General features: G+C 42.6%; 2 protein-coding genes across 3 annotated transcripts; one reads left to right on the top strand and one right to left on the bottom strand.

Annotated features, from left to right (window-relative positions):
• Positions 1-278: 278 nt before the first annotated feature.
• Positions 279-2,950, top strand: tubb2b (tubulin, beta 2b). Its single transcript, XM_042421302.1, has 4 exons — positions 279-401; positions 1,328-1,436; positions 1,562-1,672; positions 1,773-2,950. The coding sequence occupies exons 1-4, from the start codon at positions 345-347 to the stop codon at positions 2,831-2,833; spliced, it is 1,338 nt and encodes a 445-aa protein (XP_042277236.1). The 5' UTR covers positions 279-344; the 3' UTR covers positions 2,834-2,950.
• Positions 2,951-3,044: 94 nt separating this feature from the next.
• On the bottom strand, positions 3,045-8,566 carry bcl2l16 (BCL2 like 16). Of its 2 annotated transcripts, XM_042421303.1 has the most exons (4): positions 8,457-8,566; positions 6,047-6,301; positions 5,335-5,946; positions 3,045-3,796 (listed from the first exon to the last, which is right to left on the bottom strand). In XM_042421303.1, the coding sequence occupies exons 3-4, from the start codon at positions 5,815-5,817 to the stop codon at positions 3,668-3,670; spliced, it is 612 nt and encodes a 203-aa protein (XP_042277237.1). In that variant the 5' UTR covers positions 5,818-5,946; positions 6,047-6,301; positions 8,457-8,566; the 3' UTR covers positions 3,045-3,667. The 2 variants fall into 2 exon arrangements, with proteins under 2 accessions (XP_042277237.1, XP_042277238.1); XM_042421304.1 differs by lacking the exons at positions 6,047-6,301; positions 8,457-8,566 and having other exon boundaries at positions 5,335-6,033.
• Positions 8,567-14,137: the final 5,571 nt, after the last annotated feature.

The raw sequence follows: 14,137 nt of genomic DNA, 5'->3' as shown, positions 1-14,137 counted from the left end.
AGCGCGGATGTGACATGCAGAATAAAATCTGTTGTCAGTGTCGCATTTTCATTCCGCCATCATGAGGGAAGTAGGCCAACGTCTCTACATTATATATTAGTCACACGTTTGAGATGAAAGTGATTGACAGTCGAATTTGGCCAATGGTGAATAAGCCTCTAAAATCTGATTGGTCTAAAATTATGTCTGCAAAGGATCCTTGCGAGTATCAGCCAATAGATATTCGAGCTGAGGAGCAGAGGGCGGGCCTAGATCTGATATAAAACAGAGAGCTGAGGTACTGAGCGCGCACATAAAGAAATCCGAAGTCATTCGTTGAAGGGTCCATCCTACCTCCAGACAAAATGAGGGAAATTGTGCATCTTCAAGCCGGCCAGTGCGGAAACCAGATTGGTGCCAAGGTAAGCAAACCTATTTGTGTATTATGAGTACTAAATTTAGTTATTTTATCCCGAAACACCGTGTTTTCTGCTCGATGAGCCGGTGCTTTGTGCCAGTTGGCGTCCCAGAAACCACACCCTAGGAATATGAATGTGCCCTATTTATGAAAACTGCCATCTAACCTTAAATCTAAACATAATGTGTTTTGGAGATGCATTTAAGACACTAATACGTCGAGATATAGCCGAATTAAAAACAATTTAAGCATTTTTTTGGCATCTTCTAAAATGTATCTGTTGAAATCAGTTAGCCAGCTCATCTGTATTAAACACTCGTAGTTAACCGTTAACGTTACTGGCAGGATTAACGGTAACGTTAACTGAAATGGCTTAATGTCACCATTGTTCATTCGACAAACGTTGCTGCAATGCGAAAAAAGGAAGTGGGGATTGCAGATTGGAGGGAGGGGGGTGGGGGGGGGGGGGGGCGTAATAAGCTTTGTTGTCGGATGAAATAACGTCATGAGAAATACAACTGTATGTGTGAAACAATTTTTCGACGGTAAATTCAGCTGCTTTTGTAACATTGTTCCCGGCTGGCTGAGGCCTACTTGGCGTTGCTTTTTGAACAGCGCCCGGCTTTTGCCGGGAGTGGGCGGTGTTGGCGGTTAGTGACGTAGCAAGGAATTTTCAAACTCATAACCCATGGGTCACAGCCAATAGGGGGTCAGGCCGCGCGCGCCCAAAGCGGCACGGCGGGAAATTTAAGTTTGAGCTAGTAAACATTAATCTTTACATATGCATTAAACCATACTCTAAAAAAAAAAAACAATTTTATTTACAACACGCAGTAAATAAACCAGACTTGATTATGGAAAAAATGTTTGTTTCTGGTATTTTATTTATTACTTGAGCTAATAATTTTACATATCTGATTTCTAATACAGTTTTGGGAGGTGATCAGTGATGAGCACGGCATTGACCCAACTGGTACATACCATGGTGACAGTGACCTGCAGCTGGACAGGATCAATGTCTACTACAATGAAGCCTCAGGTATGTTGACATCAGCTGTGATTTTTTTTTTTTTTTTTTTTTTAAATTGCATAGACAATACAGATGTGGTTGGTTTTTTTGTTTTGTTTTTTCTATCTTCCCTCAACTCTTCTTTGCATTTGTAGGTGGTAAATATGTGCCCCGTGCCGTGCTGGTCGATCTGGAGCCAGGCACCATGGACTCTGTGAGGTCTGGACCTTTCGGCCAGGTCTTCAGGCCAGACAACTTTGTTTTCGGTAAGTTTTTCTCTTGTGTACATTAGTCCAGAAACTTCCAGCCATTACCCATGAGGCCCCCAGAGTGCTGCCAAGCTTAATCTTGATTCTTCTCTTACAGGCCAGAGTGGTGCTGGCAACAACTGGGCCAAGGGTCACTACACAGAGGGTGCAGAGCTGGTGGACTCTGTCCTGGATGTGGTTAGGAAGGAGGCAGAGAGCTGTGACTGCCTGCAGGGCTTCCAGCTCACACACTCCCTGGGTGGTGGTACTGGCTCCGGTATGGGCACCCTGCTCATCAGTAAAATCCGTGAAGAGTACCCCGACCGCATCATGAACACCTTCAGTGTGGTGCCTTCCCCAAAAGTGTCAGACACAGTCGTTGAGCCCTACAACGCCACACTATCAGTCCACCAGCTTGTAGAAAACACAGATGAGACCTACTGCATCGACAATGAGGCCCTATACGACATCTGTTTCCGCACCCTCAAACTCACAACCCCCTCATACGGTGACCTCAACCACTTGGTCTCTGCAACCATGAGCGGTGTCACTACCTGCCTCAGGTTCCCCGGACAGCTCAACGCTGACCTGCGTAAGCTGGCTGTAAACATGGTGCCATTCCCCCGTCTGCACTTCTTCATGCCAGGCTTCGCTCCCCTCACAAGCCGAGGCAGCCAGCAGTACAGATCACTCACTGTCCCAGAGCTCACCCAGCAGATGTTCGACGCCAAGAACATGATGGCTGCCTGCGACCCACGCCACGGCCGCTACCTGACTGTGGCTGCTATCTTCCGTGGCCGCATGTCCATGAAGGAGGTGGATGAGCAGATGCTGAACGTGCAGAACAAGAACAGCAGCTACTTCGTTGAATGGATCCCCAACAACGTCAAGACCGCAGTGTGTGACATTCCTCCCCGTGGCCTCAAGATGGCCGCCACCTTCATCGGCAACAGCACAGCCATCCAGGAGCTGTTCAAGCGCATCTCCGAGCAGTTCACAGCCATGTTCAGGCGCAAAGCTTTCCTCCACTGGTACACTGGCGAGGGTATGGATGAGATGGAGTTCACCGAGGCAGAGAGCAACATGAACGACCTGGTGTCTGAGTACCAGCAGTACCAGGACGCCACCGCTGAGGAGGAGGGAGAGTTTGAGGAGGAGGGTGAGGAGGAGCTGGCCTAAATGTATCATTTTTACAAAGTTCTGCTAAATCTTTGCAGTGAAATGTAACGTTCCAAGTCTTTCCAGTTTTCAGTGTTCTGTCTGCTGTTCATGTTAATAAAAGTCCTGCATATTTGAGGTTTGTCTCTGTGGTTTTAATTGATATATTGCAACTCTCTTCATGACTTAGCATTTCTATCTGGTGAAAGGTTTACCGAATGATCTACACTGTACATAAAGTGTAGGTGCATTACTGATTTATTTACAGAAATGCTACAAATTTCCTGCCATTAGTTCTAACTGTAGATGAGAAAACAATTAGCTTCAAGTAGGCTTGAACTCCAGTGTACTTGGGTCTTACTTGATACTTTAATTTACTTCCTTATTAGTCTGAGGAAAACATACTTGGCCTAATGGCAATCATACTTGAGGATTTCAGCCTGGTGACACCGCAGCACTGTAATCCTGAGTACATGGTAGACTTTGTACACAGCTGACATGGAGCTCAGAACAGATTTAATTTATAATACCAGATCAAAGTACATATACTGCTGCACAAACATTGTTAGCTCACTTCTCTTCAGCATGTGATTGATTGAATGGCTTAAATGCTCCTTACAGCACAGGTTTGTATATCTGGCACAACATTAGCTACATGCTACAAATTATATTTACAGCAGGGTATGGAGTATTGACTGACATATTAGTGTGTTTGTGTATCTATATATAGTGGAATACATCCATGGTTTATACAGATTTTAATGATACAGCAGGCCTATAAAATCTCAGTAGACACTGATATTAGAGCAGCTGTTTGGAGAGTTTCTGGTTCTGGCCACTAGATGGCAGTGTTGGCTAAGCCATTCTTTTCCACAGGCAGTAGGTGAGGATGCTTATGGCCAATGCTACCAGTGTCCAACAGCACACTTTCTTCACCTGGCCCTCCAGGTTCTGCTTCTCTCCAAAGCGTGACACAAAACCACCCTGCCAGAGACAAGAAATAGATTTGAGTGTCAAGTAGTATGAAATATTGCATATTTTTTACAAAATACTGAGAGAATATGGCGTTAACATTTTTTGGAGTGGAGTTCCATTCTTAATGCATAAAGAGGTCATTCACATATCAGTAAAGACAAGAGTGTAATCTGATGAAGAGAAAACGCTGTCATCGATTGTTTTGAATTGTTATTTTTAATTGTTGAAACAGAATGAGGAAACCAATAATGATTCTTTTGTTTGTTTTTTCAGAAATTTTTGTATCTGTATTTTTAAATCAGTGTTTTTGACATGGAAATTTGTCCAAAGAGGTCAATTTTTCACACAGCTGGCTTCATTTAAAAGTCACCACAGACCAGCATTTTTAATGGCATCTTGTTTCTAAACTGAATGTATTTCAGTGTATCTATTTTAAACAGGTTGCTGATGTACAACAACGCTGGACTTGGCACAGCACAAAAATTCTGGGCCCCAGGTTTCAATGTGTGACAATTTGTTGTAATTTCATTCATTGTAAGTTTGTTTGGAACTATAAACTGAAGCTGAAATAATAGGGGCCTTTCGTTTTAACAGACGGGGTCACAAAACAACAGTCAGGTTACCGAATGAACAGTGAAACCTGTTTTTCTTGCTGTAATCATTCCTCCTGTTCATACTGACCATTAGAAGATCCCTTCATAATGACCTTACAATGGAAGTGATGGGGGACAAAATCCACAGTCCTCCTTCTGTGCAAAAATGTATTTAAAAGTTTATCTGAAGCTAATATGAAACTTCAGCGTCCAAATGAGTCAAATCAAGTAGATATCTTTCAACGTTACAGTCTTTTTAGTGTCAAAGTCCCTCTTTTTGTTACTATACTTCCACCTGCAGCTCAACAGGGAAACACAAAGAGGGAATTTGATGCTAAAAAGACTGTAACTGTGTCAGATATCCACTTGATATGACTAACTCAGACTGCTGAAGCCTCATATAAGCTTCACATCAACTTTTAAATGACTGTGTGGACACACTGTGGATTTTGGCCTCCATCACTTACATTGAAAGCACATTTGAAGGATCTTTTAATATCCAGTATGAACAGGAGGAATGATTACAGCGAGGAAAACCTCTTTCACTGACATAAAAATTGTGAATCTGTCCTTAAAGTAATTTTGATGCACTGTCTTGAGGCCCTATGTCATAATCTAGTTTTAAAACCTTCATTAATTCAGCTGACATTGTGCTTACATGTATATGTATATGTATACATTTGTGAATGTTTAATCAAATTGCCACAGACTAATTGACACACAGCAAACCTGGAGCAGGATGGTACTCCGCAATAGTAGTCCCAGTTGGTTTCTGGGGGTTTGGGCACAATGGGTTTAAGTAGGTTTGACATGGTAGAGCAGGGCTGTAAGGCTGTGGATGGATGAATTGTTCCAGTCTGTGTTGTATAAAGGTCATCTGGTTGCTTATAGGTTTAAATACATGTGTGCTGTATAAAGGAGAATCAGCTCACATTTTCACACATGAACTCTTACCCATCCTCCCTTGTCTTGTATCTCAGGGCAGATGACCCTCTCCACATATGCCCCCACACACTCCTTCAACCGGGGCAGGACTGCAACCATGCCCCTCTCATGGCAGTGCAGGGCCATCTGGCCAGCCAGGACATACACTGACAGCACGGCACTCCAGGCCAGGTCCCTGCGCCGCCCCCCTGTGATGGGGGGGAAGAAGTGTTCATCCAGGAGGCTCATGAGCATGGGGCACGCTGTGTTCTCCGTCACATCCTGGAAGACACGAGGCCAGCGCCTGAAGAAGATGGGGAAGCGAATGAGGAGTTCGTCGCCTGCGTGGCGCAGGGCTGCAGTGCAGGCTGTAGGGGCTGGACCCATGGTGCCATCTGCCCCCCCTGTGGTTACATAGTCTATGTAGTCATGAGCCATCAGGAAAGCCTCTCTCACCAGTGGGTCAGGACTGTTCAGGCCAAGCCTGGCCTCTGGCACTTCAGACTGACACATGGCCACCTCTGACAGCCACTTCACTAATCACCAAGCTGTATTCTCAGTAGGCCGCAGATGACAGCTGCATTGCCAAGCAGCAAAACCATTCTCTAAGTCACATCAAGCTGTCACAGTGGCTCCGGGATGCTGTTAATATTACATTTTTAAAAATCACATTAGTATAGAGAGCAGGTAATGCATACTGCAGTGTCATCTCAAATGAGGAAATAAAGTATTCACCACTCACCTCCTCTTCATTGAGAAACACAGGTGGTAAACATATACACTGAAAGAAAATACACAGCCAGCAGGTGAAGTAGCGTCGGGGTCCAGAGGAGTGTGTGTGTGTGTTGCGGCAAGACTGGGTCACCCAGTCCCCTCAGCGGCTAAATATAGAGCCCTTGTTGGAAACTGACACTGATCTCCAACCTCATATGCACAATCATAGCCGTCCTGTCACACATCCCCATTCCAACACAAGCAGCAGGGCTAAATACAGACCCTGCAGACAGAGGAGAAACAGGTTAGCTTTACAAGAACAAACAATCAGAGGCAACGTACGCTGCTGATGGGTTACAGCTGGCGGTGAGGCAATAAAATTATGCACATAATCAGGGATATGAAAACTATGAAACTTTTCTCATGTGAGTTTTCTGTGTTTAAAAGCTTCTTTTTGGTTTTTAGTATTAAGCTCACATTGGAAGTGTGCACTTCCACAGTGAATAAATGAATAATGGATTTTACACATTTTACTTCTTTTATCCTGCTTAAAAATTAAAATGATATTTTTTTGTCATACTACCAGATGAGCTTGTACTCCTGAATATTTGGAATAATTTGGAGAATGTTTGTATCATGCAAGGGGACTGAAGTTTTAAAGGGTCTGTTCACCTAGATAATAACTTAGCTCTAGTAGCATAGTCATGCAGATAGTTTTGTGTTTTTCTCTACCTCAGTACAACGGAGGTGAACACATTGAATATGTGGTGCTACTTTTTACATGTCATTTTTCAGTCAACCGGAACTTGTCTGCCCCAAAACTCCAGATGTCGCTGTGAACATTTTCATCGGAACTACTATCTGACAAAGAAATAGACCAGACCAAAGCCATCCTATTAATTTAGATCCCTTAAAGAATACATTCACCATTTTTCAAGTGTTTCTTAAAACAACAGTCAGGTGTCCATATGAACAATGAAAGAGGTTTTCCTCGCTGTAATCATCAAATCCACAGTGTGTCCACACAGTCGTTTTGTGCAAAAATGCATTTAAAAGTTGATATGAAGCTTATATGAGTCTTCAGCAGTCTGAGTTAATCATATCAAGTGGATATCTGACACATTTACTGTCTTTTTAGCATCAGATTCGGACAGTGTTTCCCTGATAATCTGCGATGGAAGTATAGTAACAACTTTTAAATACATTTTTGCACAGGAGGAGGACTGTGGATTTTGTCCTCCATCACTTCCATTGTAAGGTCATTATGGTCAGTATGAACAGGAGGAATGATTACAGCAAGAAAAACAGGTTTCAATGTTCATTTGAGTCCCAGACTGTTGTTTTAAGACAGACTTGAATTACTTTGAATCTTTTAATGCTACAGAACTGAATTTTCACTTAACATGAATCCATAGTCCAGAGGAAATAGTCTTTTTAGTCAACAGTTTTCTTAGAGTAGATCTTTTCTTTGGTAGAAAGTAGCTCCAATCAGAACTACTGACTGTAACACAGGGACAGTGATTCTAGAGAGATTATTTTATTTTCAATGCTGTTTGCACCTTAAATTGAAATTCCACTCACGTCCAACGTATTGGGGTGAGACAAAAATGTAGAGACGTGTGCAAATAAAACCAAAACTATCTGTGTGGATCAATATCAGTAGAGGGAGCTGAGAAAGTATGTAGTTCTTATTTGGGTGAAGTGACCCTTTAAAGTGCAGCTAGACTTAAATTTCACCACATGGGAGCAGTGGTGTATCACTGGAGACACACTGCTATGTATGTGTGTGTGTGTGCGTGTGTGTGTGTGTGTGCGTGCATGCGTGCGTGTGTGTGCGTGCATGTGTGTGTGTGGGTGTGTGGAATCTGATAGGTCTCCCTTGGATTTGAGCACACAACCACTTGTTTACAACTTTTTTTAAAAAACAGCTGTTTTAGCATTGAGTCATACATGCACGGATATTAGTAATCTTAACTCTCCATAAACTAAAAATATATGTAAAGCCATTCTAATGAGATTCAGGTAAATGTATTTGAAATGTAGATAACTATGCATGTGAGATCTCTCCTGTGGACTAACACTCAGGCACGCATGGCTAAACCTACATTGTCCTTTAAGTGTTTCCTCTCCTTTTATGAAATGGCTTTATGCGTCACATGGGGATCTATCAAACGCTCCGTGTATGGCATTTATGTTCGTTGTTAATATACTGATTTATAGACCAGCAAAGACATGATCAAGTGGTACCATTAGCGGCTCTGTGTTCTCTGGCCATCTGGCGCAGCATACATTGTGAATGTGCATGGGAGGGAAGATAAGGCTAACCATCCAGAAAGAACCCTAACCCCACCCCCTGCACACACACACACACATGCACACACATTTATAGTACACACTACTTTAGATGGACTATCAGAGTGAGTGTGTAAAATGGCTACCTAGTTGTTCCTCATTGCTGAGCCAGGGAACAGGGGAAGTGACATGGTTGATAGAGACTCCTATCAGGCCTCTCATATGTTCATGTTGCAACATGTGTGAGTGGTGGGGGGGGGGGGCTTCCTGTCTCCAGTAGAGAGGTTTTTGATGTGTAGACGGTTGCACTGGAAAGGAAGGTGCAAGATTAAGAGGAAACATGCGCTAACACACTGTTGCCACTGACTCCTCAGAGTATATCTCCTGCTAAAACTTGCTTAGGAATCATTTGCCAGACATCACAGCCAGATTAACCTGCTAGGGGGGGGCCTCAGGGCAAAGACTTGTTGTTGTAACCCTACTGACCCCCCCACTGTTCATGGCAGCTTCATTGTTTCCCCCAGAATCCAACCAGTAATCTGAAACGATTGGTCGATTAATCTATTAATTTGCAAATGTTATTTGTAAATGAGGCTTTGTTTAAGTCATTTACATGCTACTTTCTGTTCTCTTATGACTGTATTGTGTTTACACTCTATACTCTGTAGTCATCGTCTGGAGTCAATGAATAAATCCAAATCTAATTTACTGAAAATTAATCAGCAACAATTTTGATAACTGATTAATGATCGTTTAAGTCGTTTTTTTAAAAGCAAAAATGCTCAAAAAAAAAGTAAAGTTTTGAACTGTTGGTCGGATAAAACAGGCTGTTTGAATCTTATCTTGGGCATTGGGGAATTTTTACTTTTTTCACTGACATTTAATACACTAAATAATTGATAACAAATCAATAATGAACATAATCATTAACTGCTGCACAGTGCTACTATGCTGGAATAATAGCTTGTCCCAGCAAATTCCTAAACAAATTTACAATTGATCAAATTACAATCAATTGATATGGAGTGAACTTGGGGGTTTGGGAGCTCCTGGTGGTCTGGGGGTCTGGGGGTCTGGAGCAGGAGTCTGGTTGGTGAACCAGCCTCACATAAAATGTGTCCTTAGTTGATTTATATATGTGCATGTTGTATTTTCAGTTTGTACTCCTCTCCTCCTGGTGAATTTTATATATTTTCTTCCCATGGTTAATTCAAATTTACCAGAGGAAAAAGAATCAATTAGAAAGTATTATCAACGATAAAACAGCAGCGTAGCTTTAACCTTGAGTCAGAGGATAAGAGTTTCACCCAACAAAGAATGAGTTGATAAGGGCCAGAAAGGGCCTGTATGGGTGGATACTATTATAATGGTGCAGACCCCCCTCCTCCTGTTGAACACAATGCTTCCATTTCTGTCATTTTCATCCCTGCTGAGGTGTTTCTGTCAGTGTGTATATATGCTTCAGGACACCACACACACAAAGTACCTGCTATAATTTAATCCAAAGCGTTACGAAATGTACCCTCTCTGCTAATAGAGGAACACAATGCAAATGGCAGAGTTGCAGAGGAGTTTTTAACTGAACACTGATCAGTGAGATGAAGCGTGCATTGCCACCAAGCAAATGTAACCGCTTTGCAAAGTAGAAATGGAACAATGCAGCGTGTGTGTGTGTTTTTGCCTGTTATCTGTCAGCAGCATAAGAGTATCTCTCGCTCTCAGGAAGTAGCTTATCAACATCTACACAGAAGTTGAAATGCACTTTGAAGTTCCTACCCATTGAAAAAAAAAGAAAGCTCCAATAAAAGCTGCAAGGTGACAGAGAAAGGTTGAACAAGGCAGACGGATGAAAACCGACCTCCTCCTGCTCCTCCCCACCAACCCGCAGTCAAACAATCGCGATCTCCACGCCTCTTTGTTCAGGACTCCCATCAGCCTCGCAGTGGGAGGTGTGGTCAGAAAGAGGAGGAAATTGCCCTGAATTTGCAGGTAATTGAAAACACCTATATCCCCCTGTGTCTCCATCTCTACCTGCTTTAAAAACCTCCACACCCCGTTTTCCTCCCTGGCGCCCACCGTAATGCACTGCTAATGGCACCCCTTCCCCATCCTGTCCTCCATCTCCCACTGGACTGAATTGATGCAAACGATCGCGCGCCCAATTGCTGTCTGGAGGAGAGGTGACCCACTTGTGTGGTTTTGCTCGCTGTCTCCTGCTCCACCTTCTCCCAATTGCAGGTATTGATGCCCCACCATTGTTTCCCCCTGCCCAGGGGGTGGAGTGGTTTGTGGGAAAATTGGGGGACCCCTCAGGTGTTTGATGGCTTTTATCGATTCGCACCAGACTCTCCAGCTCCCATTTACCCTCTGCTACAAGCTTTTTAGAAAGCGGCTGTATCTGCAGAGGTGGCTATTGTTAAGCGGTATTATTCTGTTCTACTGATGCATAAGCACACTTTTTTTTTTTTTCTCATGTGTGGCTGATCAATGCAGACAGAAGGAAATGCTGTGGCGTTTCTGCATCTCAAATTAAACCTGCTCTACTTTCAAATGTCTCTCATTAATTGCAAGCGTCTGTTCTCTGTGTCTTTTCCAGGTTCTTCAAACAACATCCAGTAGTTAAAGGTATATTTTAAGAACACCAAAGTCTTGACCTTTTCACTTTAATTTTGGTTGTGTACAATGAAATGTGGTAAATTAAAGTTTAAGCTGCTGTGGCATTGCATTTAATTATGCCTGGAAAAGAGAGTCATCTAGTAAATGCATAAAATGTAAAATGTCGATTGATTTTTAAAAAATGATTGTTTGAATTTTGGTATAAAGACAGTCGTTTAAAACTAAAACGTTTGGAATAAGAAAAATTTTACCATAATATACTGTATATATCGGCAGATGTTTTTTCTCTTTTACCTTATTGGCTGATGAGATATCAAGCTTTCCCAAAGCCTCCCACACAATGTGCAAAAACAGCACTTTGTTGCACATCACACTGTACAATATCACTGCTGAGGCACGTTAGATTGTGTAATGAATGCCTGATGATCATACAATATTTAAGAGTAACTTAACAGCTGGCTTAAAAGCAGTGTTTCTCTGTTTTCTCTGGTTGAAAGTCTGTTTCATCTCTGACCACAGCCCGCAGTGATTTGTTGTACCTGTAATCACACCCAACCGTGATGTCATAGGCTCCTGGAGTACACCTGTACATCACTGCAGCAAGGTGAGAAGAAGAAGATGAATCACTGAAGGTCAGCAAAGTTATTCTCTAATACAAAAATATATATATATAAGCAGAGACAAGTATCATCCATCTGTGCTGTTCTCATGTTTTGTAAGTGAAGCAGCTACTTCGGTGTCCTAAAAGTAGAAAATTCATAACTGTTCCCTGTGCAACAACAGACATTATACCATCTTTGCATTCAAAAATGTACTATATATAGGAAATTTTTATCACAATAACAGATTAAAGGATATGTGATGCTGCAAGTTAAAGGTGGTGGTACTATCAGTGGAGCTTCAATTAATAGGGGATGATAAGCTTGATAAAAAAAAAAAACTGCAGTGTAGCATTTACAGAGCATTTTTCTATTAAGCTCTCAATGTCCATAGGCAATGTTTTAGTTCTAGTTTGGTCTGTCATCATAGATGCAAATATGAGCATCGCATTGATTCAGTGTGTCTAATTTGATGCAAATGAACCTAAGATGGGCATCCATTTGAGTCCTTATAGCTATCATATAATGTAGTCAGCTTTGTTAAACATTAATTAAACAATAATCTCAACGTAGCTTTTTGTCATCACATGACCTGAGATGTGGTTGAAAGCTCAGAAAGGACCTTTGAGATTATTTTGCCACACAAACTGTTGGCAAGAATGAACGTCCACGCTCAAATCTCACTTTGGGGAACTCCACCGATTAAGTATAACACTGTCAGACTCACGGTGTTAAAAAAGGCTCAAAATCAATGCAGCATATCCTAAGATATTGTCTTGTTTTATTCCACACTTTCTTCTTCCTTGTCAATACCTGACACCTACATTACTCACGATGCAACTCGACTCGATTCGCTCGAATGTACAGATTCAGGTGCGTTAAGGTCGTAGCGGCTAATGTAGCCTGGAGCTGCTAGCCTCCAGCAGAGATGAGGAGCTACAGAGGTGTGCTAACCTCACTTCTCTCTAACTCCACACCACAGATTTTTTTTTTTTTACTTTTCAAACTTGTAGTCTTCAGACCCAACCAACGCTGACTCAGGTGACATCGCTTGAGGCAATTTATCAGATTTCACATAGCTCCCTCTGGAGACACAAAAGGCTTTATACTGCTTTCTTTCACACACGCAGTATTACTCCTCAACACCTGGAAACACACACTGATGTGTAAAATTGGTGGAGTTCCCCTTTAAAAATTCCTTAATTGATAAAAAGACAACGTTTCTCCATCATACATCAGGTGCTTGTCTTCTTTTTTTATTACATTTTTCTGGGTGGACTGTGTCTCTGTATCTAGAAACATTGCCTTGTCTTCACTACTTGGAATTCTGACTTGCTGCTCCTTCACACTTTTCCTCATAGGCAGTCAGACTTTGCAACTTTGACATGTCTGAAACATGAGCAGCAATAGCCACGCAGCTGAAGACACGAAAGCGTGCCACTTACAGAGACTCAAACTTCAAAATCCATAGAAAAAAAGATGTCGGAGTACCAGACACACTGATTGATCTTTGGGACGTGCAGAGCAAAACTGCAGTAATGAGCGCTTAGCACCAAACATGGAGACAAAGGAAAAAAGGAAAAATAACAAGGAGCTTGCAGATTACCACTTTAACAGCCTATTGAGATGTAGAACAATCAGCAGCAGCGTGATACAATTGGAGCATACAGAAATAGAGTTTTAGAGGCTGTTGTGTTCATTGTTGTGAAGGAGAGGCGAGGTGAGAATTGACTCTCCGGTGCAGAGAGCAGGCTCTCCATGCCAATAACCACCTCTTCATCTGCACCCCTTTGACACCAGCGTTCACCCACTGGAATATATATCACTTTCAAAAGCATGCCGCCTGCTCTCCAAATATTTAATTTTCAACTTGAGGTGTACCTCTTGTTTATATAACAAAAGCCTCCTCTCAATTAGAGCACCCGGGGGTGGGAGGAAGCGAGGGTGCATATCTGTACACCCATCCCACCCAACCCCCTCCCGCTCTCTCCCTCCCTTCTTTCTCTTCTCTCGCTCTCAAACACACTCATTTATGAACAGTCACACACACACACACAAGCACGGAGCACATGCACGGACACACACACACAATCTCTCGCTCTGTTTCTCACAAACTCTTCCTCTTTCTCTCTCTTCCTACATAGCTGTTTTGGAGATAATGAGATTAAAAATCTATTTTTGTCAGTCAGTTACCTGCAAGTGATGTGTTAGTGGAAACATTCTGCAACACCATGGCTATTACCAAAATGAATGGGAATGAAATTGCTTTTCCCTTTTCCGCACTTTAATGCCTGTCAGACTTACACAGTTGTTAGCAGTGGCTTAAGCCGGGCTCAGACTACAGGAGCTTGGACCAATTTATCCCCCATTCACCCCTTCGGACAATCGGAGGAGAAATCTGGTCTGGGACCTTGGTCGGTACTGATGTTCAGCCCAGATTATCTGGTAAAGGAAGCAGCATGTGAAGCTGAGGAAGCAAGTCTCTGACTCACTGACCATCAGCACCCATTCCCCTCAAGGCTGCGTCCTCTCTCCTCTTCTCTTCTCCCTTTACAGCAACAGCTGCACCTCCAGTCATCAGTCCATCAAGCTCCTGAAGCTGGCGGATGACA

The sequence above is a fragment of the Thunnus maccoyii genome, chromosome 9 (assembly GCF_910596095.1).
Source record: "Thunnus maccoyii chromosome 9, fThuMac1.1, whole genome shotgun sequence".
Classification (NCBI taxonomy): Eukaryota; Metazoa; Chordata; class Actinopteri; order Scombriformes; family Scombridae; genus Thunnus; species Thunnus maccoyii.
The sequence above is the reverse complement of the archived record's forward strand: the minus strand, read 5'-3'. Positions and strand labels throughout refer to the sequence as shown.